At 34.3% G+C, this 25,310-nt stretch overlaps 1 protein-coding gene across 1 annotated transcript; it reads right to left on the reverse strand.

Annotated features, from left to right (window-relative positions):
• Window positions 1-6,660: 6,660 nt before the first annotated feature.
• Window positions 6,661-16,550, reverse strand: LOC143065305 (cAMP and cAMP-inhibited cGMP 3',5'-cyclic phosphodiesterase 10A-like). The gene is made up of 3 exons (XM_076238808.1): window positions 15,871-16,550; window positions 11,286-11,787; window positions 6,661-8,020 (listed from the first exon to the last, which is right to left on the reverse strand). Exons 1-3 carry the CDS (start codon window positions 16,479-16,481, stop codon window positions 6,713-6,715), a joined length of 2,421 nt encoding a protein of 806 aa, XP_076094923.1. The 5' UTR covers window positions 16,482-16,550; the 3' UTR covers window positions 6,661-6,712.
• Between the last annotated feature and the right edge of the window lie 8,760 nt (window positions 16,551-25,310).

Genomic DNA, 25,310 nt, shown 5'->3' on the forward strand with positions numbered 1-25,310 from the left:
AACCCAGTTCACAAACTACACAGAAAAATATAGATTTAGCAAAAGGAACCATACAGAAAAAGACAAACAGAATAATACCAGTTCAAGGAACACTTAATTCGTCCCTTAAAACGAAATATAAGGCAACACAAAGCCCCAAAAATTTGGTAAAATAGAAACTCCGAATGGGTCATTTGATCCTGCTCTATAAGTGAAACCCATCGTGTTACACATTTAAAAGTCAATCATATTTGGTCACACCACAATATATTGCTAAATCTATTATATCTGGTCTAACGTAAGACATTGTCATATTCTTATTCAATAAGTTCATATATCGACGATGTGTGATTATTAAGTTACAGCCTTTATATCTGCTACAGTGCAATTCTATAAAAACTTTTATCTAAATCAAGTGTACTTTTCGTGTTTTTAATCAAGAGATATTGCTATTTACTACGAAAAAGTCAAAAGCTACACAGGCTGTAGACAGATCAGCCTATGTAGAAAGAAGTAAGTTGATTATTATTTTTTAATGTCGTCTATCTATTTTATGGTATTTTGATTCTCTTTCACTTCTTTAATATTTGACCTTTTTAACTGCTTTTTTTTTATTTGCACAGCACGCTAAAATCACACTTGTTTCCAACCTGTCTTTGCACATAACCTTATTAAAGCAAAAACACGAAAAGTAAAATTGACTTGTGGCATTTTGAATGAAGTTTATTCATATATTTTGTTAAAAGGGATCGCTACTCACGTCTAATAACAGGTAACTTTGGTTTGCTAAGAAACAAGTTTTATTAAATGTAACTTTTTAAAAGTTATGTGGAACGGTTGATGCAGAATCTTGATCTGTCGACACCTATGGTCCTATGTTATTAAGGTTTTTTTATTGTTTGGATAGTATCTAAATACCTAGAGATATTTTTATACTTACTTACTGATTATATTTTCATACATACAACCATCTTCAGTTACGTAATTCGATTAAGTTCATTTAAGTACAACATGGATACCAATAGCATACTTCTGTACAGATTGAAACATTATTATTTCTACTTCCTAATACAAAACTTATCCGACCGACATATTTTTGTCCTGGGAATATCTCATAAAGTATGTTTATGCAAACGAGGAAGAGTATGTGATGAAAAAAAAAACGAAACTTATTCAAAGTCAAAACAAATGATTTCATATATTTATGAATGTTATTGTGTTTTTTCTATAAATCAGTCTGGTTACAACGCAGACTATATAACTGATGTTGAGAATTTCTCCAAGCAAATACCATTTGTACACTTTTTGTATGAAAATAAGACTACATGGCCCATCCTGTATTTTGTTTGACACGTATTTTTTATGAATTATCACTCGGTATGATGTGTGTTTCGTGCTTTGTCTCTTCTAGGCATGGGAGATGTCACAAGCAGTGAGAAAAACTCAAATTTATTAACGTCCAAAGACTATCGTCTAACAGTAAACTCTCGCGGGAAATGTGATATTTTGATGTTCAATTCGTCAGTCCAATGACAATTTATTATTGTTTTACGTTTTCCGATGCCATCACGCAATTGTGTTATTATCGTTCCCCGACAAGCATCAGTTTAAATATATCATAAGTAATTACAAAAGAGAGACAAACCTTCATCTTTGTTGACAAGGCAGTTTGTTTTCTCTTAATTTCTTTGATATCAGGTTTAAATGATTATTTTTCCGGATTGTATTAACTGTTTTTTTACAGTAGCGGTTAATCAACTCTATATAATGTCCAAAGGGGGTCTCTATACTGATATCAATGTGTTTTAAATATAATGCAAAAGTGCTTTTACAGTCGCACATTTTTGGATTTTAGTTACCATAAGTGTTATTGTAGTTTTTGGTTTTTTTTTCATTTCTTTAACTTTTTTGTTGTATTATCAACTTGCAAGACTAGATAAGCACCTTCAACCATGTCATATTTAAATATAGTAGTTTACCTCGTCCTCAACCATGTCATATTTAAATATAGTAGTTTACCTCGTAATGTTTAATTTTCCGTCTCTTTGACGTACAAATCATATTCTCTTGTTTTGAAACTGACCCAGATACATGCACAGAGAAGGAGCTTACCTGTCTTGCAGTCATAAACATTTCGAGTACAATTATCGAACCTAGACGAGAATTCAAATTGATGTTTCGAGTCCAAATTGTGTACCCGAAGTAGAGAATACAGTGTTAGAACCGAAAGCCCATGCCGAAGTACTCGGTCTTGCTGCTTTTCTGCAATTACCTAAGTTTTTGGTTGTTACCTTGTTATCATCATAATAGATTTACGGGATTTAAACAATGTTCGACCACTGTTGCCTTAACATACATTTAATGCAGTATTCTGTATATATAAATTGAGGACTAGAGTGTATGTCAATAAAACAGTCACCTATGCACAAAGCACAATATATTCCTAAGCTGAACATGTGTTCTGGGATATAACTAATGTTAATCAACAGAAGTTCCTGAACAAGTATACTGAGAACGTGACTATTCTACAGTACTTAACCAGTGTTTTATTATGTTGTTTTCGTTTTGTGTCGATCTGATAAGATACTAGTACCCCCATTTCAACTGACTTTTTTTATATTGTGTTCTTATGTTGTGCTGTTATACCCCTATTAGGTAAGGGATAATGGGACATTCTGTATCTGCCTGTACAAAGTAAGGAGCCTGTAATTCAGTGGTTTTCGTATGTTGCTGTGTTACATATTTGTTTCTCTTTACTGTTTATTCATTTTGTTATTTGAACTTTCTCGTTCTCTAGTGTGGAGAGATGTGTTATCGGCAATCATACCACATCTTCTTATTTTTGTATATAGTTCCATGAGTTCCAATCTCTCTCTATCTTAAGTTACATTGCATGGTTAATATTCTGAGGGACAGGTAAATCATGTATTTATTTATCTTTTTGCAGAATTCCGTGTATGATTGCATATAGCTTATGATTCACAAGCCAAATACTCGCAAATGATGAATACTCTTCATGATTATGATTGTTTGTTGTTTATTAAACGTCTTTTGATCAATGAAAATGAAAATAACTTTGGAGGCAAGTCGGGTTTTACTGTATAAAAGAAAACTATGGTTCATTTACGTTATGGTGTAAATGTTTGGAAACTAAAAAACAAATATCTTGTTGAAGTGCTTTGATCATGGGGTAGGTCCCTGGTTGGAAACAACTATTTTTAAACTGTTGTCTTACTGATTCTTTAAGCAAGAATAATATCTCAGAGTCGAAAGCATTGACTCTCTGAGGACTACACATTTCCAAACTGGATCGTAAATAATCCATTTGAGTGTGATTGCGTAGTGTATTTGAATTCACATTTTAGTTTCTGTCACTTATTGTAATAAAACATGTCAACTATTAAATACCAGATTTTTTTCTTTATTTGTTTGAAATGGATGATGCTGTATTAAAAGTGTTAAGAAAGCAATGTATAAGATTGGTTGAAGATGTCTATTTAGTCGACAATTTACATTTATTTCAAGAATAACATGTTTGAACACGAAAAACAAATTATCACGTAGATTGACAGAAAAAAATGAATGTCATCTCTTCTCAATTTCACGAATATTTATTGAGTTTCAAAAAGGCTAATGAACCAATCAGACAAAACGCCATTTTCTCTTAGTTACCATGACAACTTCAATAAAATGACATCTCATTGTCGTTAACGTTCAAACTTTTATTGGCTGTTGAACTTATAAATTTATATTTTCTACATTTCAGATATTAAATTTGAACAAAATCTCTTTCAATGGAATGACTGTTGAAGCTTTATAAGCCCTGTAAATATACATAAATTTACTGTGCCAATCGGACCGATAATGTAGTACTCATTATACCATATGCATTGTACTTGGGATTTTCGAGAAACAATCTGAACAAAACTTCATTTTTGGCGACAAGCTCACTTCATTTTTAACATGGCATGCGTTTTGAGATAGTGTCAATCAACTCTAAGATAAATACCATAACTGAGCTTATTTCGTAATGCTATCTAATAATTCAAAACATCTTATCGACATTTTCTTATTTGATCAAGTGTCCTTCAAAAATCGGAATGCAAACTCATGAAAATCGTTCTTTCGTGCAATAAAAAGATTTCATTGTTCGCCATTTTGTACCATTTGGAAGATTTGTATGCATGCCACTTCGTTCCATAAGGGAGATTTGTGTGTATGTCGATTCATACCATATGTAATATTTATATGCATGCCATTTCGTATCATATGAAATATAATATTGATATATGTGTGTGTCGTACTATATGACACAGTATTTATAAGGTAATTATTGCCTGCTAAATATCCAGTGGCAATGTTTTCTGAACATTGGTTACCAGGTATCAACACGTAAGGTCTTACATCCTGTATGATTCGTTCTTATAATTTGGCATTTCACAATACCATGTAGAGCTGCTACACAACTGAGGGTTAAACAGTCACATTCATGTTAACACCAGTGTAAAGTACATGTACAAAACAGGAACCTGTTATGATCTGTTATTTTGTGGTTTCATTGGTTGCCGTCTATTGAAATACAACGTTAAAGAAAAAACAATAATGGCAGACGGCAACCAATGAAACCACAAAATAACAGATCATAACAGGTTCCTGTTTTGTACATGTACTTTATACTGGTGTTAACATGAATGTGACTGTTTAACCCTCAGTTGTGTAGCAGCTCTACAGTCTATTTTTCTCTAACCTCTCATTAGTCTAAGTTAACATTCCCTATTCCTAGACCAATCTATTGCATTCTTTAATAATATTCTTTTATCGTTTTTATGCTTTTAAGAAATTATAATTCTGTTTTAGAAACTAATGTTTGTATTTCATCACAGTACCGATTGAAAATGGAACATAAAAGTCAAATATGACGTCAAATGGACGATGACATTTTACTTGGGAAATGTATGTGTGTATATAATGTATTATATATTACGGGTATTTCAAATAATTATTAATTTTCTTCATATGCACTTAAATGGCCTATTTTGTCGGGTTTCGTTACATCATTTGAACGAATACTTGCTAAAGTACAAGTAAAGTCTTTTAAGTGTCATACCAAAGAAATTTCTCGTTTATTCGATGAACAAACAGTAGCGATGGCTTTAGAAGAACTTTGATACGCTTAATGTGAAAAATAAAGTGCGGAATAACCAGACTTAATTTGTATTTTGACATTTAATGTTTCGTTTTGATAACATTCAGTATTTGTTAATGGGCAGAATTTTCTTTACAACATCGTGTTTGTTATACTGCCTGTATTGTTTTACAAACATCGCGTCAAAAATAACCGATTCTATGCTGTTCAGAATAACTGTAAATTTCGCATTTGCGTAGTAATTTCCGGTAATAGAAGCCAAAAAGACATTTATCAAAAATTATGACTGCTTTTTCAATTGTGAAATTCAAAGGAAACGAAAATAATAACGGTTTGTATTTCATTCGTACTGATTTGTGTGCTGTTTGATAATGCGGATTGAACATCATAACAAACAGGCTTTTAAATGTAGAAATAATGTCCACGGATAACAATACAAATGGGCTATTGTTTCAGCTTAGCTGTCAACTAGTGGATAAAACAGTCATGTAAAACCTAGTCAGCATTACTAAAATATTCTAAGGTATCATTTCTTGTAGTGTAACGTGTAACCAGGCGTTTATATCCCAAACGTCCGTTCCAGTCAATACTTGGATCCAAGTTGTCCACAAATAATACGGCAATACTAAAAACTACAACTTTCTATATTACGCACAATGAACCAAAATATATACACGGGCTCTCTGTAGATACAAAGTAAATATGAACTCTTATATATACAAATTTATACAATATAACAGCCTGTCCTCCTAATGGGACGTTATGTCACTAAAAGACAATGCGGGCTGGTACAGTCTGTCCTCCGAGTGGGATAGTCTGCTATGTCAATGCTGTAAACGTGTACGTCCACTTGTACCCAGTACAAAGTGTTCTCTGGATATCAAGGCTCTTCTAGCACTTTTAAAATATATCCGACGTACGCTCAGTTGAATGATGACAGCTCATCGACAGCCAACCGACAGCCCCGAGTGCCGTTTCTCACTCTCTTATATACCCGTGGTCGATACCACTATTTCCTTGATAGTGGTGTCCTCTATATGTTACCCTTACGGAGCATAGAGTCCTTGACGATTACCCCTATAACTTTCGACCCGACCACTAATTTTCCCGCCAAACGTCTAGATCTGCCTAACTCTTTCTCTAGCATAAACCATGCATTTCTAAACTAAGATTCTAATTGATTGTAACCTTAACTATCAATAAACATTACAATGGGAATAAAAATTAACGATCACACAAAAAGACAAACGACATCGTACATCATTTGCAGATTTAAAAATGCTTGTAACTCATTCTGGTTTTGCTAATCTACCTTGTTGAAAATTATCTTTCAACCTGTGTGATGCATGTTCTAGTTGAGAAGTGGTTAGACACTGAAGATGGCAAGTTTGTATGACCATCCCTGTAAATATATAGCTAAACAACAAAACACAAATGGAGAGGATGAACTCGGCGGATGTTCTGACACTCCAAACTATTGGTACACGTATATAAGCTGATTTTTGATGTATCTAAATCCAGATTAATAGAAAATAAACTGTTTATAAATAATTTAATATATCACAGATAGAACTAAATGTATAAAATCTATTCATTCGAAGGACTGACCCTCATTTTAGAAACTGATGTAGCTTCTTGTTCAGCAAGTTCTGCCCAGTGCGATCTGTTCTCGTCTACACCTGCCAGTAGTGGCATTGTTCTCGGAAGAATGTCGCATAATGTTTGATATAAGGGCCTACAAATGAAATCTATAAACCCTATTTGTTGTTTCGGAAGTTCATCAAATCTGTTTCTGTCCATCATTGGTATTGGCGTAAGACCATGCCTTTTTTCCTCATCACCTTGAAAGTAAAACTCGTCATACAAATTCTTTGTCGTCTCCTGTTGGGTTGCCCACGGTTTTGCACACGCACACAAATCTGCACCAGTCATCATTAAAGCCTTAGCATGCGTGCGCATATGAGGAGTTTCTATGTCAAATGTACCATCTTTTATGTAACCTGACAAAGTTTTTTGGTTTGCAAAGTATAGGGCTAAATCTGTGGCAAGAATATTGTGACGAATTTGTTCTAACATTTCTTTGTAATCATCTGCGGTCATGAAAGAGAATATATCGGTACCTTCTGTTTGAAGAATGGTAACAGTTTGTCTGTAATGGTGTTGCTCCATTACTGAGGTAGAGTACAAATTAGCCAACGGAAGGTGAAGCTTCTGAAAGAAAGCGTTGTTATAACCACGATGGTCAATATCGTGACAAAGACCCGAAATTGTAAATGCCATTTTATCAAATCGCGAAAATGTTTCGTCGTCATTGACCATACACCATAGGCTGTGGAAGACATGAAACCCGTGTTGCCAGTTATGGTATGTAACCGGTCGGTAATTCTTTCTAACTGTCAACGTGAATCGACAGAGTTTTTCTAACTCAAAACTATCTGTTCCAAACATATCCTGGAGAAGGTAAATCACATAGTTAGGCAAATATTCATCGTATGCATAACAGCAAAAGTCATAAAACTTCAGCAACTCCGGAACTTCGTCCTCATTCGGTATCGGCTTTTCTTGGAAATGATCTACCTCGTCTTGTGGTGTTCTGGTATGGTATTGAAGCACCTCCATCGCCACTTTGTGTTGTGTTTGCTGTTGTTTCACCATGTTAAATAGGTTCGAAAAGTGTAAGGCCAAGGCACAATAAACGGCAAACAATTTAAAAGCATTCTCGTCTGCGTTCGTGAAGCATTCAGCTTCAAGGCGATTTATAAGCTGAACCACACCTACCACTTTTTGTTTCCCTATAATTGGCATGCACAGAATACTCCGGGTTTTATATCCGGTCATTTTATCTACAGCTTGATTGAAGCGATCATCTTCATAGGCATCGTATATGTTGACAACCTGGCAAAATAAATTAAAATGCATCTATGATCTTTGGAAGTTTATGTTGTAAAGTGTTTTTACTATTGAAAACGAAATGTAAAGTTCAAAACAAAGGGAACGGCAGATTCCCCGAACAAGCTTACTTTAGACTAGTCTCGGTGTAATTGTCAAATTATACTGTTGGAACATGTAAACCAGTTTTATGCCATTGTACCCCTCTAGTTTCCTGAATTCATCAAATATCGTCTGACTATATGATTACCAATATCAAAAGAACTCAGATATCCCCAGGTGATTTTCTTAAAAGACATTTGGATGATTTCCTGAATTTTAGTAAACTAGGTGAGAGAAAAGATTGGAAACACCCTTTTTGTAAAAATAATAGTATTCAACCTTTAGAACTCATACTTTGTGCATTGCCTTTTTCGTAATGTTTTAAGCAATGAATATTAAAAAGCAGTTTTATCTAGTGGATTCTATAGAAAACCCGAATCCTTTACTGTGCCCTCAAAGTTGTTTGAACGAATAAAAATATTACATACCCAAGTTTACATATAAGCTTTACATACTTTACTTAAGTCTGAGATTTTGCACCCAAGATCTGCCACGGATGAGAAAGTAGAAAATAACAAATTAAATGAAGCATAATGTACACCTCTAAACATGCAGCAACTCGCTCTTAAGAGATTCGACAGAAGTACTTTTGACTCTGCTGGTATTTGGCGGTTTTTTTTAGCGATTTAATTCCACAGATCCGGTTAATAAAATTGTTAAGTCTATTATCATTGATGGTCTGTTGGTACTGTTGTTTTTTTTTTTTTTTTTTTTTTTTTTGTGTTTTTTTTTAATTACTGCAATAATACTAAATCGACCAATTACTTGGTGCGACAACAGAATGAAGAATAATACCAAACAGTTTTACGTAAATTGGTAACACAACATTCAATTGTATCTTTATTCAAAATTTGGTCATGACCTGTTGCATTACCACCTTTAAAGATTTTAACTGCATATGTTATCTTCTTTCCTGATATGAGAGTCTTATATGTGAACTGGGACATCATCAGAATCAAAGGTTAAACTTTCTTTGGTATGTTCAAGCTGTCAAATTCATTCCTTCGTCGGATAGCTTTACTATATTCCATTTTATCTTGGGGAATCACATGAAATATGGATTTAATACCAATTTACTCAACACACTATGTAACAATGCTTTAAAATTTAAAATAAAAGATGTTGGTTTTGACAATACTTTTGGACCACAATCATATTTATGTTTTCTTGTCTATTTTCAAATCAGTAAAGTTATCTGTGTTCAAATATTACATAACGTCATTTTCATTTGATTGTTTATTTTCAACAAGCTCTCACTTCTTTTATCACTATGCCACTGTGCATGCTTATGGGATTTATACACCCATCAACACTCAAATCTAACGGAGCAGAGCAGACGATCGGATTTTAATGTGAACGCATAGAAATATGTTAAAAGATGACTATTAGTAAGAACAAAAAACGTTTGTCCTTCAAAACACAAATTGCAAGTTGAGAGCGTAATGATGCAATGAGAATAAATGAAGATTTTTAATAGGTATCGTGACAGTGCCTCTGTTCATCAATGGCTGTCTTTGTATTAAAAAGTTACAACGAATAACGGGAATATAGTTTTAGCGAAGCATTAAAGGGGCACTAGCTACGAGATATATAAAAAAAACTAAAGTTTGATTTTTTTTGTTCAATCAATAATGAAAGTGAAATAGTGAAATAACAATTCGCTTTTTGCAGCCAAAAAGGTTCAATTTTGTCAAATTACGCTAAAAAACATTGATAATTAGTTATTCACTTGCAAGTGAATGAGTCAACCTCTTTAAATTCGTGTTCATGTGAACTTCAATTTAACCCCTAGCTAGAGATTGACAATGCATGCATTGTACGTGTACTGGTTATTTAAAGAAAAAGAATGTCAACAATCAAACAATGAAAGTGAAACTACGGTAAATCATTTGATTACTAATTCGATGGACATAATATCATTCTTATACGGTTTAAACAATGAGAAACATATATTTTTAATCTATAAAATAAAATCAAACAGACTTATAAAAATCCAATTGCACGTGTTGGTTTAATCTATTCATATCTTTATTGATGTTCACATGGCTTGTATGGTCATCTGAGGTCAAATCGATAGTTAATTAGGTGGTGTCTGGACTAAAATACACACGAACCGAACCTTTATATTATCTACCCCATGCTCTGTAAACTGTTTATTTTAGACTTTTGATAGTTTGGATAAATGTTTTACATTGTTATAAATCAAATATGAGAATTTGAGTCAAATCGGTGACCATGAATTTGACAGCTAGTACCCCATGCTCTGTAAACTGTTTATTTTAGACTTTTGATAGTTTGGATAAATGTTTTACAATGTTATAAATCAAATATGAGAATTTGAGTCAAATCGGTGACCATGAATTTGACAGGTAGTGCCCCTTTGACTCAAATTTTCATATTTGGTTCATAACAATGTAAAACATTTATCCAAACTATCAAAAGTCTAAAATAAACAGTTTACAGAGCATGGGGTAGATAATATATAGGTTCATTTCGTGTGTATTTTAGTCCAGACGCCATCTAATTAACTATCGATTTGACCTCAGATGACCATATAAGCGATGTAAACAAAAATAAAGATACGAATAGATTAAACCAACACGTGCAATTGGATTTTTATAGGTCTGTTTGATTTTATTTTATAAATTAAAAATAGATGTTTCTCATTGTTTTTAACCGCATAAAAATGATTTTATGTCCATCGAATTAGTAATCAAATGATTTACCGTAGTTTCACTTTCATTGTTGACATTTTTTTTCTTTAAATAACCAGTACACGTACAATGCATGCGTTGTCAATCTCTAGCTAGGGGTTAACTTGAAGTTCACATGCATACGGATTTAAAAAGGTCGACTCATTCACTTGCAAGTGAATAACTAATTATCAATGTTTCTTAGCGTAATTTGACAAAATTGAACCTTTTTGGCTGCAGAAAGTGAATTGTTATTTCACTATTTCACTTTCATTATTGATTGAACAGAAAAAAATCAAACTTTAGATTTTTTCTCGTAGCTAGTGCCCCTTTAAACTTTTATTTTAGAAAGTGAAAAGGTGGGATTGGGGCGGAGGTATTCCTCGAAATGTTAATATGTTCGATAAATGCCGTAAACTTATTAATTTCAACTAATTGGATGAATTATTGATATACGAAGGACTGGTATGACCCACCTTTCCAGTTCTGGCGACATAACCGGCTATTCCCAAATCCTTGTGAAATCGTATCTGTGACTTCTTGTTGAAAAGTGGTTGGCCATTTTCATCTTTTTCCCCTTCATCAAAATAGTCAGCATAAAGTTCTTGTTTTTCTTCGTCGACAAGAAACATGGAAATTCGATCAGCATTTACAAGTTGCTTTGTAAATGTCATAATTTTTTGTACTACGGTATCAACACAGTTCATTTCATCAAAAATTTCGCGAGATGTTTCAAGTAGAAAATCATTCAGTTTGCTTTGTGTATTCAAAGTTCTTTTCATATCAGATTCGTGCAAGCATGCAGTCATCCATGACACTAAAGCATGCGCTGTTTGCAAATCACCCTTTGCGAACGAAAACTTGGATTGTTCTCGTGTGACTTCGAGTACACCTATAATATCATCCGACGGCAAAATAACAGGAATACAGATTACACTTCCAACTGAGTATCCAACAGGGCCAATTTCTTTTGGAAATCTAAAAAAAAATCAGAAAAATTAATGAATATTCATCAAAACCATATTCATTCGGATACATGGACGAGGACATGTATGGTTAGCACCATAGAGACAGCAACCTAAAACAATAGACGTAAATATTATTTTTACAATGACTGTCTTTTGATGGGGTATATATAAATATATATATAATATACGTACATTGTCGGAATATAAATATAAAATTCATTTGTAGCAGCTTTAGAAACAGGACGAAAAGCGAGGCTCGAGTACATATATTGTTTGATCATGTAATTTATACTCGGCACTGTAAGGTTTAATTGTTTAAATCCAAATAATTGTATGATTTTCAAAGAAATCGACATACCCTAAACTGAACTGTTATTTAGACAGAAATGTTCATATTACCGTTTGATCAACATGAAAAGTGGAGTAACAAGAAACTTTAGTACAAGTCCAAATAGAGCAAAACTTTATATGTGTACATGTTGTTTGAACAAATTCTAATCACAAAAATGCAACGTAATGTTTTCAGCAATATTTCTATACAAAATAGTGATATAAATGATGATAAGAAATTCGTCTTCTATGTCCAGTTGCAAATATTATAGGCATAGTAGCAATAATATTAACGAATATAAACTCTGCTTATAAATACTAAATCGATACACTTAGCTGAATAATTAACAAAGGGCTCTAAGGTTAGACATTTAACGATACCAAGACACATCATCTGTCTCTGAGCAAACAAGTTTTACTCTTAAACCTAAATGCTGATCAGCAAAGGTCCAATTTCCAAGTCTTTGGTTTGCCCTGGTCAGGGGTAAAGCCAACAACCATCACAACTTCAAGAAGTAAGAACGATATCGTACAACGGATACACCGAGGCGTTGCCAATAGGATAGAACACTCGTGAATAAGTATACAGATGTATAAAGGAACCTTGGTAAACAATCGATGTAGATATATTAGTTTGGAGTATACATTCAAGAGAACTGAGTATCATTCCTTAAAAGCGTGAACCGTTGTCACCATGAGTTCTGGCATTAATAAACGTACATATTTCTATAGGTGGATTTGGCCTTTTTTTTACCTTGTGCCAGTTGCGAAGCGAGTTCACATCTAGTTTGAAATCTTAATGTAAGTATCCTTTTTCTTTGTTTGAAACGGGAATTGTTTTCCGGACTCAAATCTTCCTTTGGTCTATTAAGCCAACTGAATAGATAACGTCCTAAGTTGTAATAAATTAATAAAGAAATAACTCTCAAGACCTCGTGGGGGGATGATTGCCATGCAAAATATATTCCCCACGACCCCGACTTTTAACATTTTTATTCATTATAACATCTAGCGATTTGTCTCAAATGTTAGAAGAAGCTAGCATTTTCTGACGTCAGATCCTATATAACAAAACTATAAGTGTATTTCTCTTTATACGGCGTTCTCCAACTAACTTCACTGCCGTGATTATATTATCATAATTATGTGAATCAATTCTACATGTTCATTGCCTGGAATCTTATGTGAAAAAATATAGATGTATATTGTGAATAAACAGATGTGAGATAACGTTTAGTGTTAATTTGGTTTCCTGGATAATTAGAGTATTGCGATATCGTACCTGTAGCCACAGATTAAAGTGAAGCTTATAGAATTGGGTGTTTTGAAAGCATTGAATTTAAACCACACACAAAACGATTTCAATATCGACAGATAAGTTGCGTAAAACCCCATTTATATTTAGTCATTTGCTTACGTATACAATGAAAACTTGTAAATTACTACTGTTATGACAAATTGATGGGCCATTAGGATATCATTATAATATTAAATCGGATTAACCTTGTCAAATATTTTTTCATGTAATAATAGTATGCGAGAAATATTTTGTATTAATGAATTTTGATCAAACATGAAGCGTATGGATTTACCGAAATGAAATTTTTAAAATGCAATTCTAAAATACTTTGGATGAATATATTAAATAGGCTTGCAATTGTTTAGGACATTGACAAAGAATAGAGAAACATTAATAATTCTAAAAATAGTTTTCCTTTCATGCATAAAAATAACGGCTGCACTTTACAAAATGCCAACATATTTTACTTGGCAATTGAATGTGAATATAAGATGTTCTTAAAACTCAGTGTGATACCAAAACGTTTGTAATATTCTAAAATACATTAAACTTATGGCTTTGGATAATACCAATTAAGATAAAGTCAACATAACAGGAACAATTTTTCGCCGTGTTAGTTAATATATTCGCCGTATTATCAGTATTAACATGAACAAATTTTCGTCGTAACTATAATCAGTATTAACAGCATCAAATTTTGCCGTATTAACAGTGACAAATTTTCGTCATTTTATCAGTATTAACAGAAATAAATAGTGATAATTTAAAGATGGATTTATTTGCATTAAGCTAGCTGTATACATGGTATAACAAATCAGCTAGATCTTCAGATTATTTAAATTTATCAAATCTTCTTTATATCACACATTCAAAAGTATAAATAATGTTGAATCAGTGGCGTAGCTACGCCATTTTTAAGTGTACGCCCGAACCTCGGCAAGGGGCCTGAGGGCCCCATCGTGTCCAGGTCATAGCACCTGTTGGTAGTTGGTTCGAGGGGCAAACTCCCCTCTGAAGTGAACGAGTTATTAAGAATGAGATACTTCTGTCAATAAAAACTCACCAATAGCAACATACTTTAGAGTCTATTTTGTTTATCTTTTATGTTTAATTTATTCATTGCGTTGAGTTGGTTTTAAAGAAAATGTCCAAACCAGTTACTCTTAATATGTTTAAAAGGAGCCATGGGGTAAATCAATCACTCAATCAAGACCCCTTTTCATGTGCAAATTTCGTTAATGGACATAAAATAATTAATTTTGATAGTTTTCGGGTGTCTTGTAAAAATTCGTAAAGGTTTCCGTAGAACCCTAGATCTCGCCTGAGCCTATGATTGCTTCTGCAAAAAAATAATCCATTTATCAGTCCATTCCAGGATTTAAGAATATTAAACATTTTCTTTAGATACTTTTTCATGATCTTCTTCTGTTAAAGTATTAAACAGACCGTCTGTTCATTGCGAAAAGATAGTCCGTAAACTCAAAAATTAAAACAAAAACACTTTTAAAAATTTGGTTCTGACATTAATCATAAAAAAGATTCTGCTAATTTTCATAAAATTCGATGAAGGTTAGACAATGTAATTGATGTGTAACAAAAAACCCTAGACTGTAACTGCAAACAGAAATTCCTTTCATTAGTAAATACGGTAAAATTAAATATATATCCAACTTTCGTAAAATTTCATGAATAGTTGACAGTCATTGATATCTAAAAAAAAAAAACTTTTCACAACATGCTGAAACAAGATGTTGACGCTGCCGACGGAATTTAGGATTGCTATGTCTCGCTTTCGAGACTAAAAAGTTGCAGACTCGATAAAAAATGCAGATCTCAACAGATAATGAATAGCTTTAAATAAAGGGAAAGTAGTTAGAATTCACAGTAGATTCAGACTTTGACAGCAAATGAAAAACTGTATAAACTTGATTGAAAAGTAAATTTCGTCAATTAATTTGCAATTATACAAGCCATTGACGAAAGATATGCAAGGTTTATATTATGATTTTAACCAGTTCTTCTTAACGTATTGGGATGCAAATATTCTTTTTACCAAAATTCAAGTGTACTCCCGGGCGTTTTGACGTAAACGAGGGCCCTCATGGGGTTTTTGATTATGTGATTACTTGGCCGTTTTTTTAATGATTATTTGATTATTAAGCCAAATATTTCATGATAATTTGATTACCTAGGACTGTATTTTTAGTTTATGATTATTTGATTACTAAAGATAAGCAAATATTTAATGATTATGTGATTATATTGGCAAAAAAATGGTGATTATGTGATTACTAGGACCCCCCCCCCCCCCCATGAGGGGCCTCGTAAACGTAGCTACGCGCCTGTGAATGTGTGGTATGAATTTTCCTCTTTGCAAACCTCATCTTCAGTTAAATCTAAATGGACAGTAAACACGTAACCAATAAAAAAAAACATACAAAAAGAAGGTAAACTATAGGTTACCTGGGATCAAATTGTATATCTTCTACCAACAGGCTCTTCCTTTCTATTACTACATGTGCAGATACTGTAGTTTTAAGTCCACTTGGCCCATACGGTGTTAATTTGCCATCCCTGAGAATACAAAGCTCGTGGTTTTGATGTGTTGGTATATACACAGTAGTATGACTGGCATGGACAGCTCGGGCTACAATAAGAACCATTTCTGATAGTTCTGCATATATTGCATGATCTTCTACGATATCTATTAACTGTGAACTTATATCCTTCACTGAGTCCAGGCAGTACCTTTGTTGAAGAGGTATTGTGGCACATTCTAAATGTATTCCTTTCTCAGGTTTATCCTGCTTCGTTTGGATCAAGTTTTGTAAAACATCAATTGGCACGGATTCTATCACGTATTCCTCAAAAACGTCCGGATTTTTTATTAGGAAGTTTTTCACATCTAGTTCTGTAATATCAGGAGGTATGTGACGGTTTCTCCATCGATCCTTGGAATCTTGTCCCGGTAGTGGGGTGTATACGCCTAGACGACACAGAGTATGGTTATTACAAGACATTATATCTTCTATTATTCTAAGCTCTTCAGCTTCATGATAAGCCCACTTCAACATAGACAAATTCCAATGGTGACGTCGACGTCACAATGCAGAAGCGTGTTTAAGACAATTGTATATCCATTTGCGTTGTGGTTGTTTCGACTTGGAACACGCTCAGGTGTTGATACACAAACATTTTAAATGTATATTATACATCACTATAGTATAACAATCTAAGGTTTTGACGATTTGATAAGTAGCCTCAAAGCTTTACAAGTGAAATATCAAAATTTTCTACCTTGACTAAGTAAAATTTATTTCTCGCTGAGTTAATTTAAAATTTTGAAAAGAATTTAATTTCGACGCCTCAATACGAGGATGAAATTTGCATATTTTTTCGCACCACAAATAAGCTTCAGTGAATTCCTTACAAATGACAGAGAGGGCGTTTGATCGAAAGGGAATTTTATACGGCCTAGTGTGAAAAGATTCGAGTATTAAACCTGAATGATGGCTTTTAAATGAAAACTATATACGGCGATATAGAAGGAAAAAAATCTTTATACCAATTCAATACCTTTTCAGTATATAGCATATGTTACAATATACAACTGATACAAATGGTCAATTTTCAAAACAGTTTTCTCAAAAAATCTTCTCAGTTGACCTTTTAAACTCACAAATAATGATTTATTCGTAAATAGACCTAAATCCTCAAATTGAATTGTGATACACAAGACTTTAAATGTCCTTGATAGACAGATGAATTTTATACATTTCATTAAATTAAATTAACTAAAATAAAACCGTTCTAGTCATTAAACCTAATTTAATCTGTGATATACAGACTAGTCAGGTCTTTGATATTTTGACAATATAAGTGGACATTAATATTTATCTTTACGAAGTTTACCTCACTTTCACATTTACAACGTACAAATGTATTTAACAGTACATTTTACTTCAATATTAGTATTAATTATAATTAATGTGGAAAAGTGGTGGTAGAATCACAAAACACAGATTTGACGGAAAATCACAACAACACTTTAATAAATGTGTGGTTTATCAAATAATTACCCCACAAGTCAGATATCAATAAAACAGAAATGTTGGATGAACGTAAATGAGACAGCAACCTTACACGAAGGAGACGTCTACTGTCAGTATAAATGCCTTTACAATCAGTCTGAGATAATTATATATTATATCTCTATTGTCAATATTAGTTATGATATTTCTCCACTATATATTTGAGATTCGAGAAATATTGTAATCATGAGTAAAAAGAGGATGAACGTGTTTCGTCAATGTTTTTGTCCGTTCTTTTTTGTGTAAACCCAAGATCAGATAGAACTGCATTATATTAACACAAAACATACAACACGATCGAATCGATAATAATAAAATGTGCAGAAAAAATAAAAGCTAGTAGATCTAAACCCAAAAATAAACCGAAACACTAAATAATTACGAGTGTTGTACAACTTAAAAGGTTAATTTTAGTGAAAATGTTGAACTTGTGTCACACTCTTGTTGAGTACTGTAAAGTGAACTACCATGGATTATATATCAAAAGAGTTCGTTTTCATTTTTTTTTACCAATGAGGACACATGCCCTTGTCCCAATTTTTTTTATACATATACCTTATATTGTATATATAACGAAAAAATCTGAGACAAGTGCCTGTGAGTGAGGATCCTTTGATTGACCGACCAATAAAAATATTTGTTTAAACTTGGTTTAAAGATTCCCGGTTTATCACCTTTCTAATTTATTTGCGTAAGGCCTGCGTTTAATGTAACTTGGCTCATGGAAAAATGTTAGTCAAAGTCAACATGTGAGTTATTGCTTAATTTTGTGAGGCTCACCTCTTGGATTTGTTATTGTTAGTTTTGTTTGGTAGGTTTTTTGTAACATTCATGTAACTAACTGATTAACGTTTACCCCATATCATCTTTAAAATAAAGTCCCACCCTAACGATTACCTTTGTAGGTGCAGTGGAGTGCATGTCCAACAGGTCGCTTCTTTCTACACCTAATTTAGAAATACGAAAAGAGCTTTGCAAATACCATACCGTAAAGTGGGGCATTTTTATAAAATTACGTAATCATTAACTGCACTACTTATGTTAATCATGTCCTACATTTCTTCTCTTATGTCTTTCTGTTAGAGGAATGTTGTTTTATAGCTCTTTCTAGAAAAAAATGCAATATCGTAAGCGATGGAAACTGTGTTTATTCATATCTCCCCCGTATATAATATTACAGCTATTGAATATGACTTAGTGTCTTTCTTCACGCCGATCCATTACATACAGCTCCCTAGGGACGCAGAACACGGCGTGAAATGTAATTAATTTTCCATAAAAATATGTTGTTTTTAACACCCTTTACTATCATTGCTGATATGAAATACGGAGTACTGCGAAGAGAAGTTGACTATGTTATTAAGAAAAGCCCGAGAAGACCCGAGAGACGTTATTAAATATAATCGCTCTTAGAAAATGATAATTGAATCATATGGATAGAATCAGTCAGATGATCGATCAGAACCTCGAATATTCAACAGAATTCTAGATTTGTGGAAAGATTTAGGGGAACTCGTCTGGAGTTAACTGGCCTAATCTTGGCGTCTTTAATTATATAATATTTATATTGGCTTTCCTATGAGATTTTTATTGTCAGATTTGATTAATGATTAAACTAAACATAATGTAAAAGGCTGCAATGCTATCTATGATAACCTTAAAATATTTTGAGAGAACAAGCTTCAAACTATGCAGTGACAGTATAAAGGCTAAACGTGTATCTTACTTTGTGGATAAAACGGTGAAACTTTCTTGGAACATTTGTTTTATTTAAGAATTGAATGCTTCTTTTTGTAAATTTATTGGGGTGTAAAAGCGTTGACCGAAGTACATTTTGTATCTAAAAATGTGCACACGGTCAACGCCTTTACAACCCCATAAAGTTACAAAACGAAGCATTCAATACTTATAATTACATTTTTAAGCTGAGATCATGAAAACACGAATTTAATATATACTTTTTTATTAATTCACCTGTGCACTTTATTGTTAGATCACGTGTTATCATGAATGAAAAGTTGTATTGAGCAATGCAACTGCTTATACGGAATAACACGTGATGTGCAGTTAGCCAATAAGAATAAAGTATTATAATGAAACATACATCTAATGTAATTATTATCCATAAAAAACTAAAAAGTATCTTAAGTACACAAAATTTCGCATTTAGAAGTTTTTTATTACAAAAACTGTCCTAACGCAATTATATATCTCATATCTTAGTAATATCTTAATATTGAAACATAAATTTCAATATAAACCTTCTAAAACAATAATTAGGTTAAAACCTATCCAAAATCTGCAACACTTAATGGATAGTCGTTTTGTTAAAAATGTAAAACAAATTGACCCATACAGTAAATAGAAAAGGTGTTCCGACTGATTATTGCTTTATTTTGGTGGGGGGAAAATGCAAGAGATAAAGGTCATTCAAAAAGACCTTAGCAACGACCTTCCTGATATAAAAGTACATGGAAACCATGCATAAAACAAATCGGAACTATATTTACCAAATTAACAGCAACAAAAACAAAACATAATATTTTTAGCAGAAATATCTAAATTGAACATGTAAATCATATAAACAGAAAATTACATTATTTATTGGTTGCTTAACGTACAGGTGCAAATATATCCTGCATGTTCATGCCGAGTTCAGTTGGAGGACACAAACCGTAAAAGCTGAAAGGAAACAAAGCCAAGCAGTAACAGCTGAAAAAGAGACAACTCATGTCCCAAAGCCATATCAGCCGAAGAAGGGACAACCATAATCAATATCAGCAGAAGGGGACAACCCTAAGTCATATAAGTTGAAGGAGGGACAACCCAAAGTCATATAAGCTGATGGACGGACAACCTCAGGTCATATCGTTGAAGGAGGGACAACCTCATGCCATATCAGCTGAAGGGTACAACCCCAAGTCATATCACCTGAAGGAGTGACATTCAAATCCATTTAAGCTGAGCGGGACAGCCCCAAGTCATATCAACTGAAGGAGTGATGCTATGTTATTTTGTTTTCAAATTATTATTTCATTTTGAAAAATAAACATCAACACTGACTAGGTGAATACTGGTTATATAACAGTAAAAATTATTCCTATTCAATACGAGTAGCTCGATATTGTAAACTGTCACTGAGACTGTGCCGATGTTATATCACTGAGGCTGTGACGATGTTATATCACTGAGGCTGTGACAGTGCTATATCACTGAGGCTGTGTCGATGTTATATCACTGAGACTGTGACGATGTTATATCACTGAGGCTGTGCCGATGTTATATCACTGAGGCTGTGCCGATGTTATATCACTGCGGCTGTGACGATGTTATATCACTGAGGCTGTGACAGTGCTATATCACTGAGGCTGTGACGATGTTATATCACTGAGTTTGTGACAGTGCTATATCACTGAGGCTGTGCCGATGCTATATCATTGAGCCTGTGGCGATGTTATATCATGGAGGCTGTGCCGATGTTATATCACTGATGCTGTGCCGATGTTATATCACTGCAGCTGTGACAGTGCTATATCACTGAGGCTCTGACGATGTTATATCACTGAGTTTGTGACAGTGCTATATCACTGAGGCTGTGCCGATGCTATATCATTGAGCCTGTGGCGATGTTATATCACGGAGGCTGTGCCGATGTTAAATCACTGAGACTGAACCGATGCTATATCACTGAGGCTGTACCGATGCTATATCACTGAGGCTGTGCCGATGCTATATTTCTGAGGCTGTGATGATGCTATGTGCCGATGCTATATCACTGAGGCTGTGACGATGTTATATCACTTAGGCTGTGCCGATATTATATCACTGAGGTTGTGCCGATATTATATCACTGAGGCTGTGCCGATGCTATATCACTGAGGCTGTGCCGATGTTATATCACTGAGGCTGTGCCGATGCTATATCATTGAGCCTGTGGCGATGTTATATCACGGAGGCTGTGCCGATGTTAAATCACTGAGGCTGAACCGATGCTATATCACTGAGGCTGTACCGATGCTATATCACTGAGGCTGTGCCGATGCTATATTTCTGAGGCTGTGATGCTGCTATGTGCCGATGCTATATCACTGAGGCTGTGACGATGTTATATCACTGAGGCTGTGCCGATATTATATCACTGAGGTTGTGCCGATATTATATCACTGAGGCTGTGCCGATGCTATATCACTGAGGCTGTGCCGATGTTATATCACTGAGGCTGTGACGATGTTATATCACTGAGGCTGTGCCGATGCTATGTCACTGAGGCTGTGCCGATGTTATGTCACTGAGGCTGTGCCGATGTTATGTCACTGAGGCTGTGCCGATGTTATGTCACTGAGGCTGTGCCGATGTTATATCACTGAGGCTGTGCCGATGTTATATCACTGAGGCTGTGCGGATGCTATATCACTGAGGCTGTGCCGGTGCTATATCTCTGAGGCTGTGTCGGTGCTATATTACTGAGGCTGTGCCGGTGCTATATCACTGAGGCTGTGCCGGTGCTATATCACTGAGGCTGTGACGATGCTATATCACTGAGACTGTGACAGTGCTATATCACTGAGGCTGTGACGATGTTATATCACTGAGGCTGTGCCGATGCTATACCACTGAGGCTGTGACGGTGCTATATCACTGAGGCTGTGCCGATGTTATATCACTGAGGCTGTGCCGATGCTATATCACTGAGGCTGTGACGGTGCTATATCACTGAGGCTATGACGATGTTATATCACTGAGGCTGTGCCGATGTTATATCACTGAGGCTGTGACGATGTTATATCACTGAGGCTGTGACGGTGCTATATCACTGACGTGGTACTCTCTGATATTTACTGTGATTTCTCTACAAAGGGTGTATATCTCAATAATGTAAACTGTCACCGATATCGATGTTACTGCCTGTTATTTCTCTACAATACGTGTATCTCAATAATGTAAACTATCACTGACGCGGTATCGATGTTACTGCCTGTTATTTCTCTACAATACGTGTATCTCAATAATGTAAACTGTCACTGAGGCGGTATCGATGTTACTGCCTGTTATTTCTCTACAATACGTGTATCTCAATAATGTAAACTATCACTGACGCGGTATCGATGTTACTGCCTGTTATTTCTCTACAATACGTGTATCTCAATAATGTAAACTATCACTGACGCGGTATCGATATTACTGCCTGTTATTTCTCTACAATACGTGAATCTCAATAATGTAAACTATCACAGAAGCGGTATCGATGTTACTGCCTGTTATTTCTCTACAATACGTGTATCTCCATAATGTAAACTGTCACTGAGGCGGTATCGATATTACTGCCTGTTATTTATCTACAATATGTGAATCTCAATAATGTAAACCATCACTGACGCGGTATCGATGTTACTGTCTGTTATTTCTCTACAATACGTGTATCTCCATAATGTAAACGGTCACTGACGCGGTATCGATGTTACTTTCTGTTATTTCTCTACAATACGTGTATCTCAAAAATGTAAACTATCACTGACGCCGTATCGATGTTACTGCCTGTTATTTCTCTACAATACGTGTATCTCAATAATGTAAACTATCACTGAGGCGGTATCGATATTACTGCCTGTAATTTCTCTACAATACGTGTATCTCAATAATGTAAACTATCACTGGCGCGGTATCGATGTTACTGCCTGTTATTTCTCTACAATACGTGTATCTCAATAATGTAAACTGTCACTGAGGTGGTATCGATATTACTGCCTGTTACTTCTCTACAATACGTGAATCTCAATAATGTAAACTATCACAGAAGCGGTATCGATGTCACTGCCTGTTATTTCTCTACAATATGTGAATCTAAATAATGTAAACTATCACTGACGCGGTATCGATGTTACTGTCTGTTATTTCTCTACAATACGTGTATCTCAATAATGTAAACTATCACAGAGGCGGTATCGATATTACTGCCTGTTATTTCTCTACAATACGTGAATCTCAATAATGTAAACTATCACAGAAGCGGTATCGATGTTACTGCCTGTTATTTCTCTACAATATGTGAATCTCAATAATGTAAACTATCACTGACGCGGTATCGATGTTACTGTCTGTTATTTCTCTACAATACGTGAATCTCAATAATGTAAACTATCACAGAAGAGGTATCGATGTTACTGCCTGTTATTTCTCTACAATATGTGAATCTCAATAATGTAAACTATCACTGAGGCGGTATCGATGTTACTGCCTGTTACTTCTCTACAATACGTGAATCTCAATAATGTAAACTATCACAGAAGCGGTATCGATGTTACTGCCTGTTATTTCTCTACAATATGTGAATCTCAATAATGTAAACTATCACTGACGCGGTATCGATGTTACTGTCTGTTATTTCTCTACAATACGTGTATCTCAATAATGTAAACTATCACTGAGGTGGTATCGATGTTTGTCTGTTATTTCTCTACAATACGTGTATCTCCATAATGTAAACTATCACAAAGGCGGTATCGATATTACTGCCTGTTATTTCTCTACAATATGTGAATCTTAATAATGTAAACTATCACTGACACGGTATCGATGTTACTGTCTGTTATTTCTCTACAATACGTGTATCTCAATAATGTAAACTATCACTGGCGCGGTATCGATGTTACTGCCTGTTATTTCTCTACAATACGTGTATCTCAATAATGTAAACTATCACTGGCGCGGTATCGATGTTACTGCCTGTTATTTCTCTACAATACGTGTATCTCAATAATGTAAACTGTCACTGAGGCGGTATCGATATTACTGCCTGTAATTTCTCTACAATACGTGTATCTCAATAATGTAAACTATCACTGACGCGGTATCGATGTTACTGCCTGTTATTTCTCTACAATACGTGTATCTCAATAATGTAAACTATCACTGACGCGGTATCGATATTACTGCCTGTTATTTCTCTACAATACGTGAATCTCAATAATGTAAACTATCACAGAAGAGGTATCGATGTTACTGCCTGTTATTTCTCTACAATATGTGAATCTCAATAATGTAAACTATCACTGACGCGGTATCGATGTTACTGTCTGTTATTTCTCTACAATATGTGAATCTCAATAATGTAAACTGTCACTGAGGCGGTATCGATATTACTGCCTGTTATTTCTCTACAATACGTGAATCTCAATAATGTAAACTACCACAGAAGCGGTATCGATGTTACTGCCTGTTACTTCTCTACAATATGTGAATCTAAATAATGTAAACTATCACTGACGCGGTATCGATGTTACTGTCTGTTATTTCTCTACAATATATACGTGTATCTCAATAATGTAAACTGTCACTGACGCGGTATCGATGTTACTGTCTGTTATTTCTCTACAATACGTGTATCTCAATAATGTAAACTATCACTGACGCGGTATCGATGTTACTGCCTGTTATTTCTCTACAATACGTGTATCTCAATAATGTAAACTATCACTGAGGCGGTATCGATGTTACTGTCTGTTATTTGTCTACAATACGTGTATCTCAATAATGTAAACTGTCACTGAGGCGGTATCGATGTTACTGTCTGTTATTTCTCTACAATACGTGTATCTCAATAATGTAAACTATCACAGAAGCGGTATCGATGTTACTGCCTGTTATTTCTCTACAATACGTGTATCTCAATAATGTAAACTATCACTGACACGGTATCGATGTTACTGTCTGTTATTTCTCTACAATACGTGTATCTCAATAATGTAAACTATCGCTGACACGGTATCGATGTTACTGCCTGTTATTTCTCTACAATACGTGTATCTCAATAAT

The sequence above is a fragment of the Mytilus galloprovincialis genome, chromosome 2, assembly GCF_965363235.1.
Source record: "Mytilus galloprovincialis chromosome 2, xbMytGall1.hap1.1, whole genome shotgun sequence".
NCBI classification, from domain to species: Eukaryota; Metazoa; Mollusca; class Bivalvia; order Mytilida; family Mytilidae; genus Mytilus; species Mytilus galloprovincialis.